We start from the raw sequence: 20,163 nt of genomic DNA, 5'->3' as shown, positions 1-20,163 counted from the left end.
TAGAGCTGTAGCCGTTCGCTTATATCCGCCTATTATACTCTAGAGGTAGGCTATTTAGACCTTTTAGAGTAGTTTAAGGAGCAATTTAGGGGGGCCTTTCTTAGATTCTCTAATGGCCCAGATACTAGACCTATACGTTATAGTTAGCCAGATAACTGCTATATATAGTAGGCGTGACCTCTAGAAGTATAGACCCTATATAGAATTAACGATCCTAGATAATGCGATGTACTATACTTAGCCCTTATAGGCCGCTTATACCGTATATACGCTCTACTAGAGCTTACTATCTACCCATACTCCTAATACTCTTAGGCCCTAAACTAGTTAACCCCTAAAGCCTTAGATGCGAATTATATGCTAGAGATCTGTAGATTAGTTGCGTTTTCTTATAAAATAGATTAGCTGGTATTTCTCTAGTAAGAATTAGACTCTATATCATCTTACCTATTCTATATAGGTGTTATATACTTTCTCTAGTATTCTATAATTCTTTACGGCTATTAGCCCGTATATAATTAGGTTTATATCATTAATAAAGCCTATCCCCTAGGTCGCCCCTTTCTTAAAGGAGTTAAGCAGGTTGCTTATAAAGAAAAGGNAGAGTATAGGCGAGAGGGGTAATCCTTATGGTATTCCTATTGCAACTGCAATAGGGGGGCTTTAGTATCCGCTAAAGACTAGTAATATTTCTTTTTAACCTATAAACCCTTAAATAAATTATATAATCTATTCTAGAAAGCCTTTTGCCCTAAGGATATATAGGAGACGCTTGTGGAGTATATTATTGTAGGCGCCACTAATATCTAGGCTGAGTATTAATACTACAAAGTTCCTTCGCATCGCCTATATAGATTTAATAGTAATAGCGAGTAGCGTAAGTGCTAATAGTGTTAAGCGGTTCTTTCTTGCCCCTATTTAGCTTTATAGTAGTAGGGCGTATTCCTTAGCCGTATTTGCTATATGGTCCGCTATTACCCTTTTTAAGATCTTACTAAGGGTATTCTCTAAGGTAGTAGGGCGGTAGCTTCCTAGAAGTAAGTAGTCTGCTTTACCTTCTTTACGTAGGATAAACGTTATTATAGCTCTTCTAAGTCTTGGGTAGTAGCCTATTATAAAGCATACTCTAGCTATATCCGCAAGCTAAGGTGCTATTAGTGGTCCGTAGGTCCTTAGGGCTTTATTTAGGATCCTATCTAGTCCTAGTGCTATATTATTTAAAAGGCGGCTAATAGTTCTAGCTATTTCTTTAGTTATTATATTACTGTTAACTCTTAGGTAAGTCACTAGTGCTTCGCCTATAATATCGCTAAGGTCTGCTAAAGCTAGTTAAGGAAAAAATCTTTTTATAAGGATCTTTGCCTTCTTATTATTATCGCTTATAGCTAGTAATTCACCTAGTCTTTATAGGGGCGGAAGGTATAAGTCTTCTACTAGACGTCCTGCCTTTTTCTTTACCTATTTCGCTATCCTCTAAAGACCTTTATTATGGGGGAGGCTTGGGTTAATAGTATACTTATTTATAAACCATCTCTAGCTATTCTTTACTTCTTTTTTTAGGGTATTCTTTAGCTAGTTTCTTATGTCTTTATATTATCTCTTATCTTTAGGATTATAGCTACTTATATATTTTCTTCTTGCTCATTATTGGCTGGTAATAAGAATTGCGTATTGTAGGGACTATACGTATTATATATAGGGGCCCGGTTTTAAGACCGGGCAGTGCTCTTCTAGCCTATTTTTAATTACTGCCTAGATTCTTTCTAGTCTTTAGTTAATTTCCTTAAGGGTAGCTAATAAGCCTTACTTGTTTAGTATTAGGTGGATTTCTTCTAGGTCTTAAAGTTATTATTTAACTATATTAAGGAAACTGTCTATCTTAAGCTTTCTTATTACGTATCTTTTGCTATTTAGTTACACCTTAATATCTAGATCTAGCTATATCTAGATAGGGATATGGTCTAAGGCGAGTGCCTATTCTTCTTTAGGTTTATACCTTTTAAGTCTCTAGTATAGGCCTTCGTCTATAAATATAAGGTCAATTATACTTCTAGCGGTGCCTTATTGCCATATAATTGCTCCTAGGGGGGTAGCTAGCTTAAGGCCCCTAGTGTCTATAGCTCTTAGTAGGCACTCTATCTGTTATTTAGCAGTAATATAGATACCCCCCTACCGCAGGTAGTGGAGGTTTATATCTCCTAATAGGATAAACTCTATGCCTTTAGTTTCTAGTAAGCTTATTACTAATATAATATTCTCTATTTATAGGACCCCTTCGACCCTAGGGTTATATATATTAATAATCTATACCGGTCCCCTATATATCTAGATTGTTATTACTATAATATCTAAGTTAACTACCTACTATAACTATAAGGATAGGCTAATAGCCTTACTAATTATAAAGCATACGCGTATAGCTGCTTTTAGTTTATATAGGAGCTAGAATCCTTAGGGGTAGTATGTTAATTATATATAGGCATTATAATACAGCTCTTATATAGTAAGAATATAGTATTTCTCTAGGTCTAGGCTATCTAGTAAGGGCCTTATAAGACAGTGGTTTATATTGCCGTAGTTATACTATATAATAGATAGGTGGCGGACCCCCAGCGAGGGTCCTTCGCCTCTCCTTTATTCCTCGCTTTTTTTATTTCTACTTTCTCTAGGACATTTAAAACTTCTATCTCTTATATCTATACCCTAGTTACTACTTATTTTATATAGAGCTTTCTATTCCCATATCTTATGTTTTTACTAGCGCTTCTATATCTAAATCTATTATTATCTCCAGTTCTTCCCCTATTCTTACTAGTTGGCTATATACCCTTTAAGAGTTAGCTATAAATATTATATTTACCGCGTTAAGTCTAATTCTTAATTATCCTGGTCTTAAGCTTGCTATAGCTGTCTATAAGGGTCTTCCTATAAGGCGTCCTCTCCCTTATATTCCCTATAACCCTTATATCCCTATACAGTCTAATAATATCGCGCGGCGTTGCTTCTAGCCCGTTAAGGCTTAGGATAGCTAGCCTAGCCCCCCAGTATTAAAGGTAGGAAACGCTAGAAAGGCACCTGCGCCCCCCTAGCTTATTACCTATTATTTCCATTTATATAACCTAGTGTACAGTTATTCCCGTAGCTATTAAGCCCTTACCTTTTATCTCCTATATTTAATGCAGTCTTCTCTCTCCTATACCTTATATGTGCTTTAGTAGCAGTTTACGTATTTTATTTAGTCTTAATTTAAGTAATGTCTTATATTATAGGGGCCTATATAGTGGCCGTAGTATACCTATACTGCGTATATAGATTGGGTGTGTCCCTATTATATATAGTAATAATATTATTTTAGGCAGAGTCTGTAGTTATAAAGCCTTATGTCGTATATAAGGCTATTTATAATAATACCTTTTTAGATAAGGAGTTTTTATATTCCTAGTGTATATATACTAATAATAAGGGAGCTATGCGTTTAACTAGTGCCTCCCTAGCGAGTCTCTGGCGACCCTTATATTCTTTTATTATTCTTATTATATACTTAGTTTATATTTTCCTATTATAGCCATTAGATTTAGGTAATCTTAAGTCCTAGTATAAGGCGTTCCGTTTATTTTACTATCTTATATATAGTTGCTATATTATCCGCCTAGCGTCCCTTTTCTACCCTAAGGCTTAGGGGAACTGCTAAGACTTTAACTAGGTAATCTTCGCGGNGCACNNTTATACNAATACNTTNTCCTAGCCTATNNCCTNCCCTTANNGCTNNTTTCTTTACCTATTAGTCCCTTAGGGTAACTCTAATATCTCCGCTCCTAAGGTATTAGACTATAATAGCGTTATAAACCTCTTTACGAATCTCTATAAGGACTTTTATTTCTAATTATCCCCTAAGCCCCTCTACTTTTTCTATATTTAGTTATATTATAATTATATACCTAGATATTATCTTTAGGGGGGTAGGTTCCCTATATTATAAAAGCACAGCTATAGTAGCTTAGGTGCGGTTTACTAGTAAGAAAGGGTTTTATTTATTTTTAATTTTACTTAGCTATTAGAGGATTTAATTAAGGGGTTACTAAAGAGGCGCCTAAGGTTCGCTAGACTAGCGGAGCCATTTTGCTAGCTATATTAGTTTATTATAGCTAACGGTTACTTCCCTACAATTACAGATACTAGACGCGTCTAATAGGCTTTATATTTTATTAGATGCCTTCTTAATAGAGGTCTTTCCGCTTTATAGTGTGGTATTCGCCCGTTCTTATTGTGGAGAGCCATTGCTAGGCGTGGTTCTGGTGGACGCGCGCGAGTGCGAACCACCGTCGTTCGACGTGTGCCTCCCCTGCGATGCGTGCATCTTAGGGGGATTCTCTAGGTGTTTTTTCAGGGTTCTTTTGGTTGGTTTTGGTCTTTTTTGGGCCGGGTGCAGCAAGAGCTCCAGTTTTTTGGTGTCGAAGATTTTTACGGCATTATATACAGAATGCGCAAGGAGGGCATTATATATTAATTGCGCATTAAGTGCTTAATAGGGTAGGGGCCTAAGTGGCTACAAATGCGCAATTAGCTGCACTACGTTGTTAAATGCGGCAGTGTGCCGCAGCTTAGTTGATACCATACGCTACACATTACAATGCGCGAAATGCGCATTTGGCCGCCAAATGCTGCCAAATGCTGCAAAAATGCTGGTAAATTTTTTCCTAACGAACTGTAATAGAGTAGTATACGTAATTTAGGACCAGTTTACCTATAAGTCTTAGGTTAATATAAGCTAAAATATTTAAAACTTAGTGTTATCCGTTTATAAGCTAAATACTAATAACAGCTATAAGGGCGGTAATACTTTAGTTTATAACGGTTAATTAAGACTAGCACTCTTTATAGTTAATACACTAATAGATCCCTATTAACCTACTAATAGTAAAGGCGTTTATAATGAGCTTCTAAATACAGTAATATATCTACTAGATTATAACGCAGCCTATAAAACACTAGTACTAAAGTATTACATTTCTTTCTTATAAATAAAGTAAATAAGTACGTCTACTTTATCTCCTTAAAAGCTGTAATTCTATTTAGGTAATATCTGCTTAAGGCCCTTATAAGTTAGTAAAGGTTAAATATAGAGTATATAAATTTAATTATCGGATATAATATAACTGGAAATTAGACTCTAAACTGCATCCTAGTATATTATATTAAGCCATTCTTTAATCTACTTCTTAACACTTATAAATAGATCCTTTAAATACTTACTCTTTATAATATTCCTAATATATAATATAATAATATTATACTCCTTATAAGCCTATAATAAATTATTATAATTAAAGTTGTCGGGAATGAGGCAAGCGGTCGTCACGTGTCGCCGCGGCACTAGCGTGGCGAGGAGCCTTAAGCTCCTCGCCCTTCCTCATTCCAATCAAAAAGCTTTATTAACCAACATCACTGTAACCCTACTTAAGTAGTCGTTATTGGTGAGTTACCCTATGTGACTAACACTGATTAGTGGTTAAATATATAGTTAACTATAGAGCAGCTAGGTTTTTAAATAGAAGAGATAGTCTTATATAGGGGTGCTATATGCGCTTATATGGAATGGATCCCGGCGATACCGTACTACCTTAGACTTGCGGAAAACTAGTAATAGAAGTGTTACTAAGTACTAGGAGATACTAAGTTGCGTCTATTATGCAAAACAACCGCGTTTACGAAGATTTAGTTAAGTACTTTAGGTCAGAAGTATTACTAAACCTAAGGTCCTAAGTTAACGTCTAAAACGCGTTAAATAACATCTTAAATTGCCTACCTCTTAACAGCAAACCTATAAGATCCTATAAAACCGAAAATCCTACCTACCTTTAACGTATAATACCCCGTTAATTTTATACCTATTATGGCGTTAACCTACCTAAAGAAGTATAAGGAAGATATTAACCTAAAGATATAGAATAAAGCTATAATTGACCTTGCAAACGCTAATGAATAAGACTTAAATGGATTTTTATTACACTGTATGGCATATTATAAGGATAGTGAATATAATAATACCGCGCTATAGGAATGTATAAAGGAGGACTTTGTTAAATGGATAAAGGAAATATAGGCCCCCGTAAATAAGGATATTGTATAGGACTTCCGTAACTTCCTTTAGGAGAATGGAGTATTTGTCCCTAAGAATGGGGGTACTATTAGAGATAATATTTAGGAGCAGGTTTTTAACGCAAAAGAAGAGCACGAATAGACTGTATAAGAGATTAAGCACTAACTACGCACTATAAGGAAGCTTAACTTATAATAAAATCCAAGTAATATACCACAAGAGACGCGTTCTAATTCTATTACTCTAGGCACGAGTTCTTCCGTTCTATATCCATCGCCTCTACCTCTATCTTTAGTTCCCTAAAATTCACTAATTTAACCTATAACTTTAACTACTACCTCTTAACACAAGTAAGTACAAGATCCCCTTACTTCGCGATCTACTAACCTTTAAACTCTACTAACTAGACCTACGTCCCCACTACAGCCTATAATATAACTCCTACCTCCTCTATTTTAATCTTAAATCAGAGGCAGTTTAAAATTGCTTACAGAGCTTATGAAGCTCTATTTAGATTAAGAGAAGAAGTTTAGTAGGGAATTATACGATATTCTTAATTTAAAACTATATATCTTCTATAACTATTACTAGAAGGTAGGAATAGAGTCTAATTAATACTATAACGCCTATTCCGTTATGCTTAAGGGCTAAGCTAGTACCTTCTATTATAATTATTTGGCAGGAAAAGGATATAATTTTAACCGTATAATATATAAGTTAAGATACTACTTTAAAATAGAAGAGAATAAGTAGCAGTATATGTTAGAATAGAGAGAGACTACCTTTTTAAGGATCATTGCTATAAACCCAGGTGTCCCTTGGCTTAATTATCTTTAAAAGCTCTTTAATTAACTTTAAATAATTTAGCGTGGTTTATCCAAATCATATTAAGAGGACTTTAGCCTACGTAATCAAGTTATTAGCGTATATTAAGGTATTAAAGAATATAACCTTACTCTCTTTAATCCTGTAAATACTTACGAAGGAGTATATGCTTAATTAAGATCTTCTATTAGCACCGCTTTACGCTCTTAAAAAGTATAGCAATTTAACGCCTAACTCTAACCTACTTTAATTAACCTGCCTAACTAATATAATTATAACTGGACTAATTAAACATATAGTGGCCGGGGTAGGTGTTACAGTACGTGCGGACTGTCAAGGTACAATGTACGAGGTGACTGTATGATTGACAAACGATGTCGTGTGAGGATCTATGTAGGAGGTGAGGCGGTATATATACACGTCGCTCAGGGGTCAGGTCCGTGCTCATGCATACGCGTACACGAGCCATAACAACGCGTTAGGTCAGTGCCGTGACAGTAGGTAATACGGCAGAGGGTATAATTAACGACTATAAGGTAAAGGTGGAGGTCCTTATAGAGGTTCATTTTAAAGTAATTGCTAGAAAAAGTGCTACGTTTATAAGAAACTGAATTGCTAGTTAACTAGGCATTCTCTTAATAAACAAAAGGAAGCATATAATAAGTTCCGCCAGAGTATAAGAAACGTTAGAAATTGTAAGGTTACTACAGCCTACTTCTAAAGCTTCCTAGTTTAATATAAAGGCGTAGAAGATCTTAAGGGTAAGGTTAATAAGGCCGAATAGCTTCTTATAGATATGGAAATTGAGGAGTACTTACCTAACTAATACTTCACTAAGTATGGTAAGGTAGATGGTATATAAACTGTTACTATTCTTAATAACTAATCTACGCTCTATTTTACTATAAAGTTAGATATCTTTAACGAGCCAAGGGAGAGTTCTGCGTTCTCCTTTAATGACAGATACTCGGCGAATGTCTTCTATGGTATTATACCAGATACTAGAGCCGCAGAAGTATCTATAGTAGGAGAACCTTAAGTTTAAGCCCTTTAGTAGCTTAATAGCTCTGTTTAGATTAACCATTTAACGGTAGGCCAATATACGATTCGTTTTAGTAAGGGTACTATAATCTCTATTAGCACAATTAGGGTCTAAACCCCTTAGGGTATATTACCTTTTACGTCATTTCTATAAACACCCCGTTTCTATTTTGCATTAAAGATATAGATAAATTAGGCGTTAAGCTTAATAACCTTAAGAATGTACTTATTTAGGGAGATAATTAGGTGCCTATTGTACGCAAGTGGGGTTACCCCTAGTTACTCCTTTATTAACTAAAAAAGAGTGTTGCTTAGAGCTATTTAACTAAGTTAGAGTTACGTCAACTACACCGTCGTTTTGGCCACCTATCCGTTCACCAATTGCTTAGGGTTCTTTAGTAGGTAGGCTATAAAGTTAAGGTTAAGGTAATTAAGCATCTTATAAAGTACTACTATTAATACTAAATAAACTAGAAGTCCCCTAGCCGATTTAAGTTCACCCTTAAAGATAACTACAACTTTAACTTCTATATTATTGTTAACGTTATATATCTTAGCGGCAAGCTAGTACTCTAAGTTATTAACTTCTTAACCTCCTTCTAAGCCGCACGATTCTTAAAGGATATATTAGCTAGGAACGTATAGGATACCCTTTAATTATACTAGATTAATGTCTACCTAGGACCCCCTAATTAAATCATCCATAATATAGGAAAGAACTTCTTATCTATAGAGTTTTAATAATAGATAAAGGCAATAGTAATTAAGGTTAAGGAAGTCCCTATTAAGGCATATAATAGTGTTAGAAAAGTAGAATAATATTACACGCCATTACGCCGCGTATATAAGATTATCTCTTTAGAACTAGAGGACGCTAGTAAAAAACTTACCTTATAAATGGCTGTTAAAGCTATTAATAATTCCGCTGGCCTAGATGGACTCGTACCTACGTTACTAGTCTTTAGCGCCTACCCTTAAATAACTAATAATTCTCTACTATCTCCCTCCGTTATATAATGAGCTGAGGCTATTTATAAGGTAATGAAGGAGGTATAATATCTCTACGCTATACGCTAAGTTAATAACGCACTAGGAATAAGAAATGGCCCAAATACCTTAATTATGTTTAATCTGCCACTTTAGTCTAAGATACGCGTATAGCGTAAAAAGGGAGAATAGTTAGGCCTATATTAACTTATTATAATTAATAATTAAACTTATACTATTTAGATGCCTTACAGACCCACTTAATTCCGTTTAACTATTATTAAGCCTTACTATAAAGATAACAGTTCCAAGCCTTTGCAGAATACTATAAAAGATGCCCTAAAGGAAAGCCATAATTAATATACTCTAGAAGGCGACCACAATCTTAATATAATTATAGTAGATACGCCGTAACTATAACGCGGTAGAGGTCGCCTAAAGGGATCACGAAATCGCTAACATCTTATTAATTTTAAAGAGTAATTTATTACCGCCATTGAGAATGGAGTTAAGCTATTAATGGCCTTTATAATAGCTAAGGAGAAGGCTAACTTTAAACTTGTAAAATAGCTCTAAAAGAAAGGTCGCATTATAACTCTAAGAGCTCCTTTTTAAGCATCTAATAAGCAGGAGATTAATGGTCTTATTATAAGAGGGGTCTTTAAATTCGAGAAGTATGACCCTACTAAGTTTAATAAAGTTTGTATCTTTAAGTTAAGAATAGTTAATAAGATTAAAGGTAAAGCTACTAATGCCCTATTTAAGAAATTAAGGCTTATTATTTAAGGCTATAATAATAATGGTAAGGAGGTAATTCTTATATAATCTCCTATAATTTAACGAGCTAGTTAGCGAGTTATTATTGTACTAGCTCCCTCCCTAATAAAGAATAGAATGGCAGTTTATCTGTAAGATATTACTTAGGCCTATACCTAATTAGAGACGTACCTTTAGCGCTTAATATTAGCATACCTTTTAGAGTAAATTCGCCACTAATACTCCGAAGATACGATTATAGTTATACTTAAGCCATTATATGGAATTATAGAGGTAGGAACTCACTAGTGGGCTACCTACAGTAAGCACTATAAAGAGAAGCTTTTAATAACTACTTCTACATTCGATCTATGCTTCCTTATTATAACTATAGGAACTCTATTTAGAATTGTTAGTATATAAACTAATAATATAATTATCTTGGGAGATAACCAATTCTTAGCTCTTAAAGAAGATAAGCTAGTAAAGGCAAATCTTATAGCAAAGCTAAAGGAAAAGCTTAATTTAATAACACCATTACTCTTTAATAGATATATTCTCTCCCTAAATGAGGATTCCATTGCTTTATACCAAAAGGGTTAAGGCAAGAAGATTAACGTTATTAACGTTAATTCTCCAAAATAAGGATACGTAGAGTAACGCGCTTATGAAGCTTATATTACTTCTATCTATTAACCTAAGGCTTTATTTAATCTCTTTATTGCCGCTTAACACTAGGAACTAACTAAGGATAACGTCCTTGCCCTAAATAAGCGTTTCTTTTAGTAAATAAACTATCTCGACTAGGGACTACTCTACGTACCTATTAATCTTCCTACCACTAAGCTCTTTATATTTATTAATAGATCGTTTATAAATAATAAAGATTTTAGCTCCTAGCTAGGATATAAGATTATTATTATAAACAAATCTACCAAAGAGAATAACTTTATAATCCACGGCAATCTTATTTATTAGAGCTTAATTAAGAGTAAGCGCGTTACTTAAAACGTTCTAGTGTTAGAGATATATAGAATAGTTGGCGGAGTTAATATAGCAATTATAATTGGAACTACCCTAAAGATAATTACAGATTAACTTAAACTTCCCGTTATCCCTATAATCGTATATACCAACTTATACTCCCTCTATAAGTGCTTAGTTAAGCTTAGTACTATAAAGGAGAAGCGCCTTATAATTGATATTATAGCACTTTATTAATCCTACAAACGGCGAGAACTCTTTAAGATTTGATGGATTAACGGTTAAGATAACCTAGTAGATGTAATAATAAAGGCAAACCTAAATAAGGCTCTAGAAACGTTTGTTAATACAAATACTTTACGTGTATAAGTTAAAGGTTAGGTTAAAAGGGAGTAAGAGTATAACGCTCTATAGACCCTAATTTTAACCAGCCAATTAGGATTTTCCATGCCCAGCATGGAAAATCGCTATTGGCTCGCTTATAGCTAGCGCCTTAGCGGCCCTGACGGCCCTAATATGATGTCTACCCACGACTCCTTAGCAAGAAAGCACCACGTGCTAAGAGGCAAATTTTAGGACAGCGAGACTTATATTACAATGGCAATAGTAAGTAAAAAGGATCCATATTTGTTATGATAGTCAAGCAGTATTTATATATAGAGGGCAACCATAAAAGAAGAGTTGCTAGTGTCGGGAATGAGGCAAGCGGTCGTCACGTGTCGCCGCGGCACTAGCGTGGCGAGGAGCCTTAAGCTCCTCGCCCTTCCTCATTCTAATCAAAAAGCTTTATTAACCAACATCACTGTAACCCTACTCGAGTAGTCGTTATTGGTGAGTCACCCTGTGTGACTAACAAAAGTAATAGTATAGACCTTTAAATAATGGACTCGTCTCCTTATACGGCTTAAGTAAAATATTATATAGATATTTAGTAGCTTTATTTATAAGCTCGTATAATATATCTAAAAGTACCACCTATTTCTCTATATTAGTCTTTACCCTTTTCTATTTTTCTATATTCTTAATTAGCAGGGCTAATAATATTATATTCTTATTAAGTATTTAATCCTTTTCCTCCTAAGCAGATACCTATAAGATAATATTACTATTAATTATAATAAATAAAGCCAGATCGCTAGCGAAATCCGTTACCCTATCCTCCTATATTACTATCCTAGTAGTAATAAAGTTATAACTAAGTCGGGTAGACAAAGAGGCTATAGGTTTTTAAGACTTTCACTTTAGCGGTATAATATTTATAAAAGCACCCTTATACTAGTCTTTAATAAGGATAATTATATATCCAGTAATACTATTGCGTTAAATAGCCTATCTAAATTACTATAGTATTATATTTAGGCTTTTATTAGAATAGTAACTATATATAATAGAACGGATAATATCTAAAATATCTATACTATAGGCTAGGGCGTCTAACATAATAAGAATATAGGTAAGTAAGTCTTCTATATAGAAATTTCGATACTCCCTACTCTTGTTAGATTTAGATAATATTATATAATAACTCCATACTGCTATTTTAGCCTACTTTATAGTATAGCCCTTAGTTATAAGCTATAAATAGATAGTATTTATATACTTATAGATATAATTTTTAGTATAAAGAAAGATAATTATCTTAGGAATTAATTTGGGACTTAAAACCTTCCATCTCTTTAGCTATATAGTACCTTTTATTAAATTTTAGATCCGCCTAACTAATTAATAAATAGAGGTAGCGGATATTCTACTAGGTACTATAGGCGTTTAGCTAAATAATATAGATATTTCTTTAGACCCTACGGATATTTAGCTAAAGGTTATTGTTAGAATGTATATATTGGAATATATAGACAGGTTGCGTAGTTGTATGTCCCTAATTAGTCATCCTTATAGTAACTCATCAACCCCCCCCTATTTAGGCACTGCGATCCTTACGATCCTCTGCGAAGGATAGACACGAATAAATTAAAGAACCAGTTACCATATATTGCAATTGCAGTACCCCCCGGGTGATACCGACACTGATTAGTGATATCACAGATTAGAATCCGGTGTTATTACGAAGAGAGATAATACGCGATCGCTCCTACTAAGGCCCGTTAATCTCGTCGCGTTTGCTAAGGAGAACCCTTCCTACATAGGCCCTGGGAACTCAAAGAACCGACTCCTGCTAAGGCTTTGTTCGGTTCGCGTCCACCACGCAAATTAATACCCAGTACGACCTCTTTACTGAGCGCCAGTACACCCAGCAGCGTCAGCAGCACCCCTACCTACACTACGACCTACACCACGATCTACGCTAGTCAATTATGTCCAATATAGGAATTTAACGTCCGGACTAGGGCAATAGGATTACCCTAACCAATAAGACTACCGCAAAAGATATCACTAACTATATTAACTTTAAAATTAATAAGTATACTAAGCGCAACTTTAAGGATAAAAGCTTATAGGAATTATACTAAGAGGACTTTAACAATTTTAAGGTATAGATATTTAAGGACGCTTATAGGTCCGTAATTAAGGAACTTAAATAACTACTCCAATGTAATGGAGTATGGGTCTTTAACAAAAAGAGTAAGTCAGTACTATAAGCACTGTATAATATCGCCCACGAGGACAACCCTACGGAATGGTTAGATGAAGAAATTAAGCTATATATCAATAATAAAGGACCCTTTAATTTATACGTTATTAACCGCCGTTTTAAATTACGTTTATTAACCCCCTTAACGTCACCTACCTTAACCCTAGCTATTTTAAATGACCTCCCTACGGCCGAGCCCCCCTTACCTACGAACGTTATGGCTCCCCTAACGAACGTCACGGCTCCCCCTACGAACGCTACAGCTCTCTCTACAAATGTTACAGCTTCCTCTATAAACGCCGCAGCTCCTTCTATAAAAGTTATAGCCACTATTAACTACGGTAGAGACTTAGCAACCCTGGTAAAGATATACATAGAGGAAAGTAAATATAGCGAAGAGGATAATAACTTTGACCGTAAGCTTACGATTTTTAACGACCTTTGTAATAGAGTTGGTATACCACAAAAGGCAAAGATTAAAGGCTTTCCAACAATGCTATATAGTATTACTTTTAACTTCTACTATAAGAATAAGGCAACCTATACCACCTTTAATAGCATCTATAACGCTATACGCAACTACTTTAAAGGACTAAAATATAAGTGTGGAGTTCTAATAAAGTAGAACGCTATAACTCTTAAGATAGTAATAATAAAGAGTAAGGGCAAGTCTATAGAGGACTGCCTATAGCTACTGCTTAACAACCTCCGTTATTTATAGTATGGTTTTAACGCTAACCTCTATAATAACAATTTCCTACATAATAAGCTCATCGTCGCTTGTTAAGACGTTGCTGCTTACTAGGTAGCTTGCTCGAACCCACCTACTATACTTACTAGCCTTATAAACAGCCTACGATTATTAATTATCACTTATAAGAAGATTAATGGTACTATAAGATAACCTACTAATATGTTCTTATAGCCTATAGAACAGCCTACGGACGTGTTTTTTATTAACCGTTACTATTACTAACCGATATCCCGACCAAGTTTATTAAATAATCATTACGGCAATAATGCTAGGACGTGCTTCGTGTGTAAGAAAGGAGACTATTAGTTAACTAAGCACACTAAAGAAGAATGTGACGAAGTAAGAGAAGGATTTAAGAGACGTGTCCACCAGTACCTTGCGGACAATAATATTAACGACGACTTTGACAAGGACATAGTTCCAACTATCACTAGCGGTAATTTCTTCTATGACGACTATGGTGTTAAACACTTTATGACTTTAAATGGACTAATACCAATTGAAACCGCTAAGAATATGGTCATGTCTATAAATAACAATGCCTTTACCTATAGCCTTACTGGTGGTACGGAACCTGGTGGTACGGAACCTGGTAGTATAAAATCTAAGAACCTTACTCTTAATATCGACTTCCTTAACTATCATTTCAACGACGACGGATAGGACTATAGATACTTAGATACTCCTACAACACCTTCCGCAATATTTACGATATCCGTAATATCCGCAATATCCGCAGCGATATCCGCAATATCCGTAACAATATCCGCAACGCCTACAACACCTAAGATATCCGCGATTCCTGCCCTGAGTACCTGTTGACCTATATACTTCTCCTTTATACTTTCTTACCTTCTTTCCCTTTTTGTAAATGTCGCCAGTGTTGGAATGTATATATTGGAATGTATGGACAGGTTGCGTAGTTATGTGTCCCTAATTAGTTATCCTTATGGTGACTCATCAACCCCCCCCTATTTAGGCACTGCGATCCTTACGATCCTCTGCGAAGGACAGACACGAATAAATCAAAGAACCAGTTACCATATATTGCAATTGCAGTACCCCCTGGGTGATACCGACAGTTATAGATATATAATCCTCCTCTACTACTATTTTTTAAATACCTCTTTAATAACAAAAAATAGTACCTTATAATTATTCTTATCCCTCCTCTTAATATAGCCCCTAATAATAAATAGGTCGGGCCAATTAATATCTATTTATTTAAGATCTGTTATACTTTAATAAAACCCTACTAGCTTTATTACCTTTATATATATCTCCTTATTAAGTATTATAGTATATATAAACCACGGCACTATTAGACTAAGTAGTAATTAAACCTTAAAGAGCTGTGCGTAATAAGGCCAGAAGCTTTCACCCTAGTTAGCAACTAGATAATACTTATTAATTATAATTAAGAAAATATATAAGTAAAAAGCGGGCTAAGTAAGGGTATAGTGGAACCGTTTACTTAATAGCAACTTTAGCAATACTAGAATATATATAAACAGACCCGCCTTAATATATTTTAAAATATCTATATACGCTTTTATTACCTCCACATATATAAATACGGGATTTACTCTTAGAATGGCCTATATCTTTAATAGCTACTCCTCTCTAATTATATTTAGAGGTAATATAATAATAGTAATAGAAGCTTAAACTAGTAATAAAATCGCCTATATTATTATACTCTTACCCTATAATATCTTTACCGCTAAAAATAAGTCCCTCTGCCTATATATTACCCGTCTTAATACCTTAATTTAACTAGGTTATCCGCTATACGGATATAGAAGCTTAATAGCTCTATCTATTGCGCTTAACTATTTATTCTTACTTACCTCCTATAAGGCCAGAAGCTTATCTTATATATCCTATAACTGCCTCTCTACTAGGGATATAAAATCCTCCTATATATAATTATCTAGCTCCTATAAGCTCCGTAAGACCTACTAGCGTTCTTATTTAATTATAGTCTTCTAACCCTAATAACTAGTATTTTTTTCTAAGCTATAGTAGTTTTCTATACGGATATAGCGTCTAATAGTAATAGAGGCACTTTAGGCCAAGGGAGAATATTTTTAAGAAAGAACCTAACTATAGCACCTACTAGGTGTTATAATAGCTTTAAGTAATAAATATCTATATATCTGTATAGTTTTATCTATATTAGTAAACTATTTAATAAGATATAATATATACTTAGGCTTTTAATAACGTGTTTTTTAACTTTAATAAAATTAATATTAAGACTAAGTAGTAGCCGTATAATAAAATTTATACTATTTAAAAGCCCTAAGTTTTTAAAAAAAAAGTAACTATAGGGTTTAATAATAACGCGTTATATAAATAAATAAATTAGATATCCGTAATCTCCGTTTTATGGATTTTACTTAGAATTTTAACAAATCTCGCCAAACCCTCTTAGACGTGATTTTGCAATTCGGAAGACGGCGTAGGTTATTCCGATGCTAGCTAAAAAATCGCGTCTGAGCTCGCTGAGGTAATAATACGCCGTCAAAATATCATGCTTAGTTATCAAGATCTAGTCAAAAGCAGCTAAAAGCAGCTGTCAAACTCTATATCTCTTCGTGCGGCAGAAGTCACTTTTCGTATTGGGCGCTTTTGGCGTTTTTGCTTAGGTTAACATGCTGCGGTTTTATTAGCAAGCCCCACCAAAACACGTCGACCAACAAAATGTTGCACAAGGCCACCACTAAAAACACCAATATATATATTTTTTTTTGAGAAAGTTGAGCAAAAAGTCGTAATATATGATGCCATGTCCGTAGGTTTCTACCCTTCCTCCTGCTGATTATATAGGAAAATCCTCCATCAAAGTCCGCCGAATTACTGCCACCTGTACGCTTTATACACATTCTTGACGTCGATGAGGATAAGGCGGTGAAGGACCAGGTTAAGGTTATAAGGAGAAGTGCTGTATACGTCAAATGAGATGTATGTCAATGAGGCGCCAGCACCCCTGCCGCCGAGTAACTGCGTTGACCAAGCTTCAACACCAAGCTATATACGGTATAGAGCCCCTAGATCCTTATAAGGCGTGCATATACGAAAAGTGCAAGAATTCGTTGCCACATAAAGGGATTGAATTCGTCAATACTGTGTCCTCAATTGGGCCTAGACTCTGGCTAACGTGGGTGATAGCCTTCTTGATGTAGATGGAACACCAAAATACTGCCAAATGCCTCAGAAGTAGCCGTTAGGCGTGCACGACCCAACGGCTACTTCTGAGGCATTTGGCAGTATTTCGGTGTTCCATCTACACCAAGAAGGCGGTAGATCCACCGCCACAACCCTGTCGCCTTCATAACCCCATCACCTACGTTATGCGCGCCAAAATAGCGCAATATTGAGTTATATTTTCGTGCGAAAGGTCCCTACTATTTCCGTATGGCCGCGCCGTTAGTTAGTCCTACAATCTAGTCATGACATTCTCCCCTACCGGGGCTACCGGCTATAGAAGTGGCCTGGTCTTCCTTTCTCAAACCTGGTGAAGCGTTAATTGCCTTTCTAGTCTCCAAACTTCCTACAAACATCGGATTTTGCAGTGATCATGGCTCCAGTCGGTGGGACAGCCACAGAATTCGAAGCTGCGGCGCTGGCACGCCGTCAAGCTCTTTCGGGTGGTTCTGGTCCATTGGCCCTGCTCAGAAATTTACGCGTGTTTGGCATAGCCTGCTTTGCTTGTCTTGGAGGTTTGCTATATGGCTACAATCAGGGTGTTTTCAGCGGTGTCCTCACCATGACCGCTTTCAAGAAACGTTCGTCTTGATCCTTTTGATCACATATCACAACTAATTCATGCAGACATGGGCAGCTATATCGAGGATGAGGCAACTTTGACTTGGAATGATTCCAAGCAGGGATGGCTGGTATCCATCCTCGAATTGGGTGCGTGGTTTGGGACAATGTACTCCGGCTTTCTCGCTGAGATCCTGTCTCGAAAATACGCTATCTTGGTCAACGTCACTATCTTCGTCATTGGAGTCGTCGTTCAGACAACTGCAATCACCCCATCCGGCCACAGCTCTATCCTGGGGGGTAGATTTATTACTGGTACATCAAATTCGCATCTTCAACACCGGAATCTACAGGCTTACCATGACCATAGGTATGGGTGTTGGCTCTTTGTCCATGATTGTACCAATGTATAATGCCGAGATTGCACCACCTGAAGTCCGCGGTGCTCTGGTTGGGTTACAGCAAATGTCCATCACACTAGGAATTATGATCAGTTTCTGGATCGACTATGGCACAGTGAGTTCAATCCCCAAACTATTTCTAAGAAACGACGATGCTGATAAGAGTAGAATTTTATTGGAGGTACAGGCAAGGGACAGCACAATGGTGCATGGCTCCTACCTTTAAGCTTGCAGCTTGTACCTGCGGTTCTGCTTGGATTAGGAATGCTATTTATGCCCTTCTCTCCTCGTTGGCTTGTTCATCATGGACGAGAAGCCGAGGCGCGCGGCGTGCTTGCTAGGCTTAGAGACCTACCTCAAGATCACGAATTGATAGAGCTCGAATTTATGGAGATCAAGGCCCAGTCCCTGTTTGAGAAACGGTCACTCCAAGAAAACTTCCCGCATTTGCAGGAACAGACGGCTTGGAATATTCTCAAACTGTAAGTATCAAGATTTTCAGAAACTTCAGGTTTAACGTGTAGAACAAAACTAATGGATTTGTTTAGCCAATTCGTTGCCATCGGTTCTCTCTTCAAGTCCATGCCAATGTTCCGACGCGTGATCGTAGCCACAGTAATCATGTTCTTCCAGCAATGGACTGGCATCAACGCTATCCTTTATTATGCCCCGAAGATTTTTAATGGCTTGGGTCTTTCCTCCAATGCAGTTTCCCTCTTGGCTACTGGTGTGGTTGGAATTGCCATGTTCATTGTAAGGGCAGAACTCCAACCCCAGAAATGCTATGCTAATCTACGCCATAGGCTACGATACCGGCTATCATGTGGGTTGATAAATGGGGCCGTAAACCAGTCCTCATCTGGGGTGCTCTCGGCATGGCCACATGTCACATAATCATTGTACGAAGCTCTATTTCTCATATCATCCTTGATTAATTTCCGTGGTCTTTGCGCTCACTGACTGGCATTTTCAAGGCCGCCATCACCGCCAAGAACCAATATCAATGGCCTACGCACCAATCTGCAGGTTGGGCCGCCGTCGCCATGGTCTGGCTTTTCGTCATCCACTTCGGATATTCATGGGGACCTTGCGCTTGGATCGTCATCTCGGAAATCTGGCCCTTGTCAAATCGATCGTACGGCATCGCCCTTGGCGCATCGAGCAACTGGTACGTAGTAAACCTTCAAAATGAGCGCTCTTCTCAAAATTCTACAGTGCCGGACGAAGCTAATGTCTTACTTCCCCTCTTACTAGGATGAACAATTTCATCGTCGGCCAAGTGACTCCAGACATGCTCTCCGGAATGACGTATGGTACCTATATCTTCTTTGGCCTCCTTACCTTCGGCGGTGCACTATTCGTCTGGCTTTACGTCCCCGAAACTAAAGGGCTCTCGCTTGAGGAAATGGACGTCTTGTTCGGGAGCATTGGTATGGCGGAGAGGGAGCGTGAGAGATGGAGAGAGGTCAATCGGGAGGTGGGTTTGGAGCAGCTGGTTGACCTAGGAGGCATTGATGTTGGAAGTGAGAAAGGTATGAAGGAAGAGGTGAAAGAGATAGAGATCGGGAAGCCAGCGAGGACGAATGGCGAGACTCATTACGAGCCGGCGGCGGAGTAGAGCGAGTAAGTCGTGGCATAAGACTGAGAAAAAGCAGCAATGCAGGAGGGAGTTATGGAATTTGGGCGGATCTGTGTGGGGTGGGGATAAAAGTTCTGTGAAATTCTCTCAGACTAGACTGCATGTCACAATACCGAAGATTTGATCAGTCATTCTCTCAATCCAACATATTTCTGAATAGTAATTGATGCCCTACAACTTCAGTTGACCGTTTATGTCTTCAATACCCAGCCACTCAGTCATCCCGCTTGTTCTCTCATCCTAATATGCTTTAATGCTAATATTAGTACTAAGTCAACTACTTCTTCCTACTACACTCACAAAAAAATAAGCTGG

General features: G+C 36.7%; 1 protein-coding gene across 1 annotated transcript; it reads left to right on the top strand.

Annotated features, from left to right (window-relative positions):
- Nucleotides 1–17,408: 17,408 nt before the first annotated feature.
- K441DRAFT_599758 (general substrate transporter) lies at nucleotides 17,409–20,021 on the top strand. The gene is made up of 8 exons (XM_067645160.1): nucleotides 17,409–17,828; nucleotides 17,875–18,123; nucleotides 18,179–18,324; nucleotides 18,378–18,691; nucleotides 18,758–18,962; nucleotides 19,013–19,108; nucleotides 19,184–19,377; nucleotides 19,464–20,021. The coding sequence occupies exons 1-8, from the start codon at nucleotides 17,621–17,623 to the stop codon at nucleotides 19,825–19,827; spliced, it is 1,776 nt and encodes a 591-aa protein (XP_067510310.1). The 5' UTR covers nucleotides 17,409–17,620; the 3' UTR covers nucleotides 19,828–20,021.
- Nucleotides 20,022–20,163: the final 142 nt, after the last annotated feature.

Source organism: Cenococcum geophilum (assembly GCF_001692895.1).
Source record: "Cenococcum geophilum 1.58 unplaced genomic scaffold K441scaffold_1, whole genome shotgun sequence".
In the NCBI taxonomy this organism is placed as follows: domain Eukaryota; kingdom Fungi; phylum Ascomycota; class Dothideomycetes; order Gloniales; family Gloniaceae; genus Cenococcum; species Cenococcum geophilum.
This window is presented reverse-complemented; position numbering and strand designations above follow the sequence as displayed.

Bases quoted from the DNA above. Each gene is read 5' to 3' on its own strand.
- K441DRAFT_599758 (XM_067645160.1), top strand. From the start codon at position 17,621: ATGGCTCCAGTCGGTGGGACAGCCACAGAATTCGAAGCTGCGGCGCTG. The intron at 17,829-17,874 runs GTTCGTCTTGAT...TAATTCATGCAG, and splicing joins CATGACCGCTTTCAAGAAAC to ACATGGGCAGCTATATCGAG. The intron at 18,325-18,377 runs GTGAGTTCAATC...TGATAAGAGTAG, and splicing joins TCTGGATCGACTATGGCACA to AATTTTATTGGAGGTACAGG.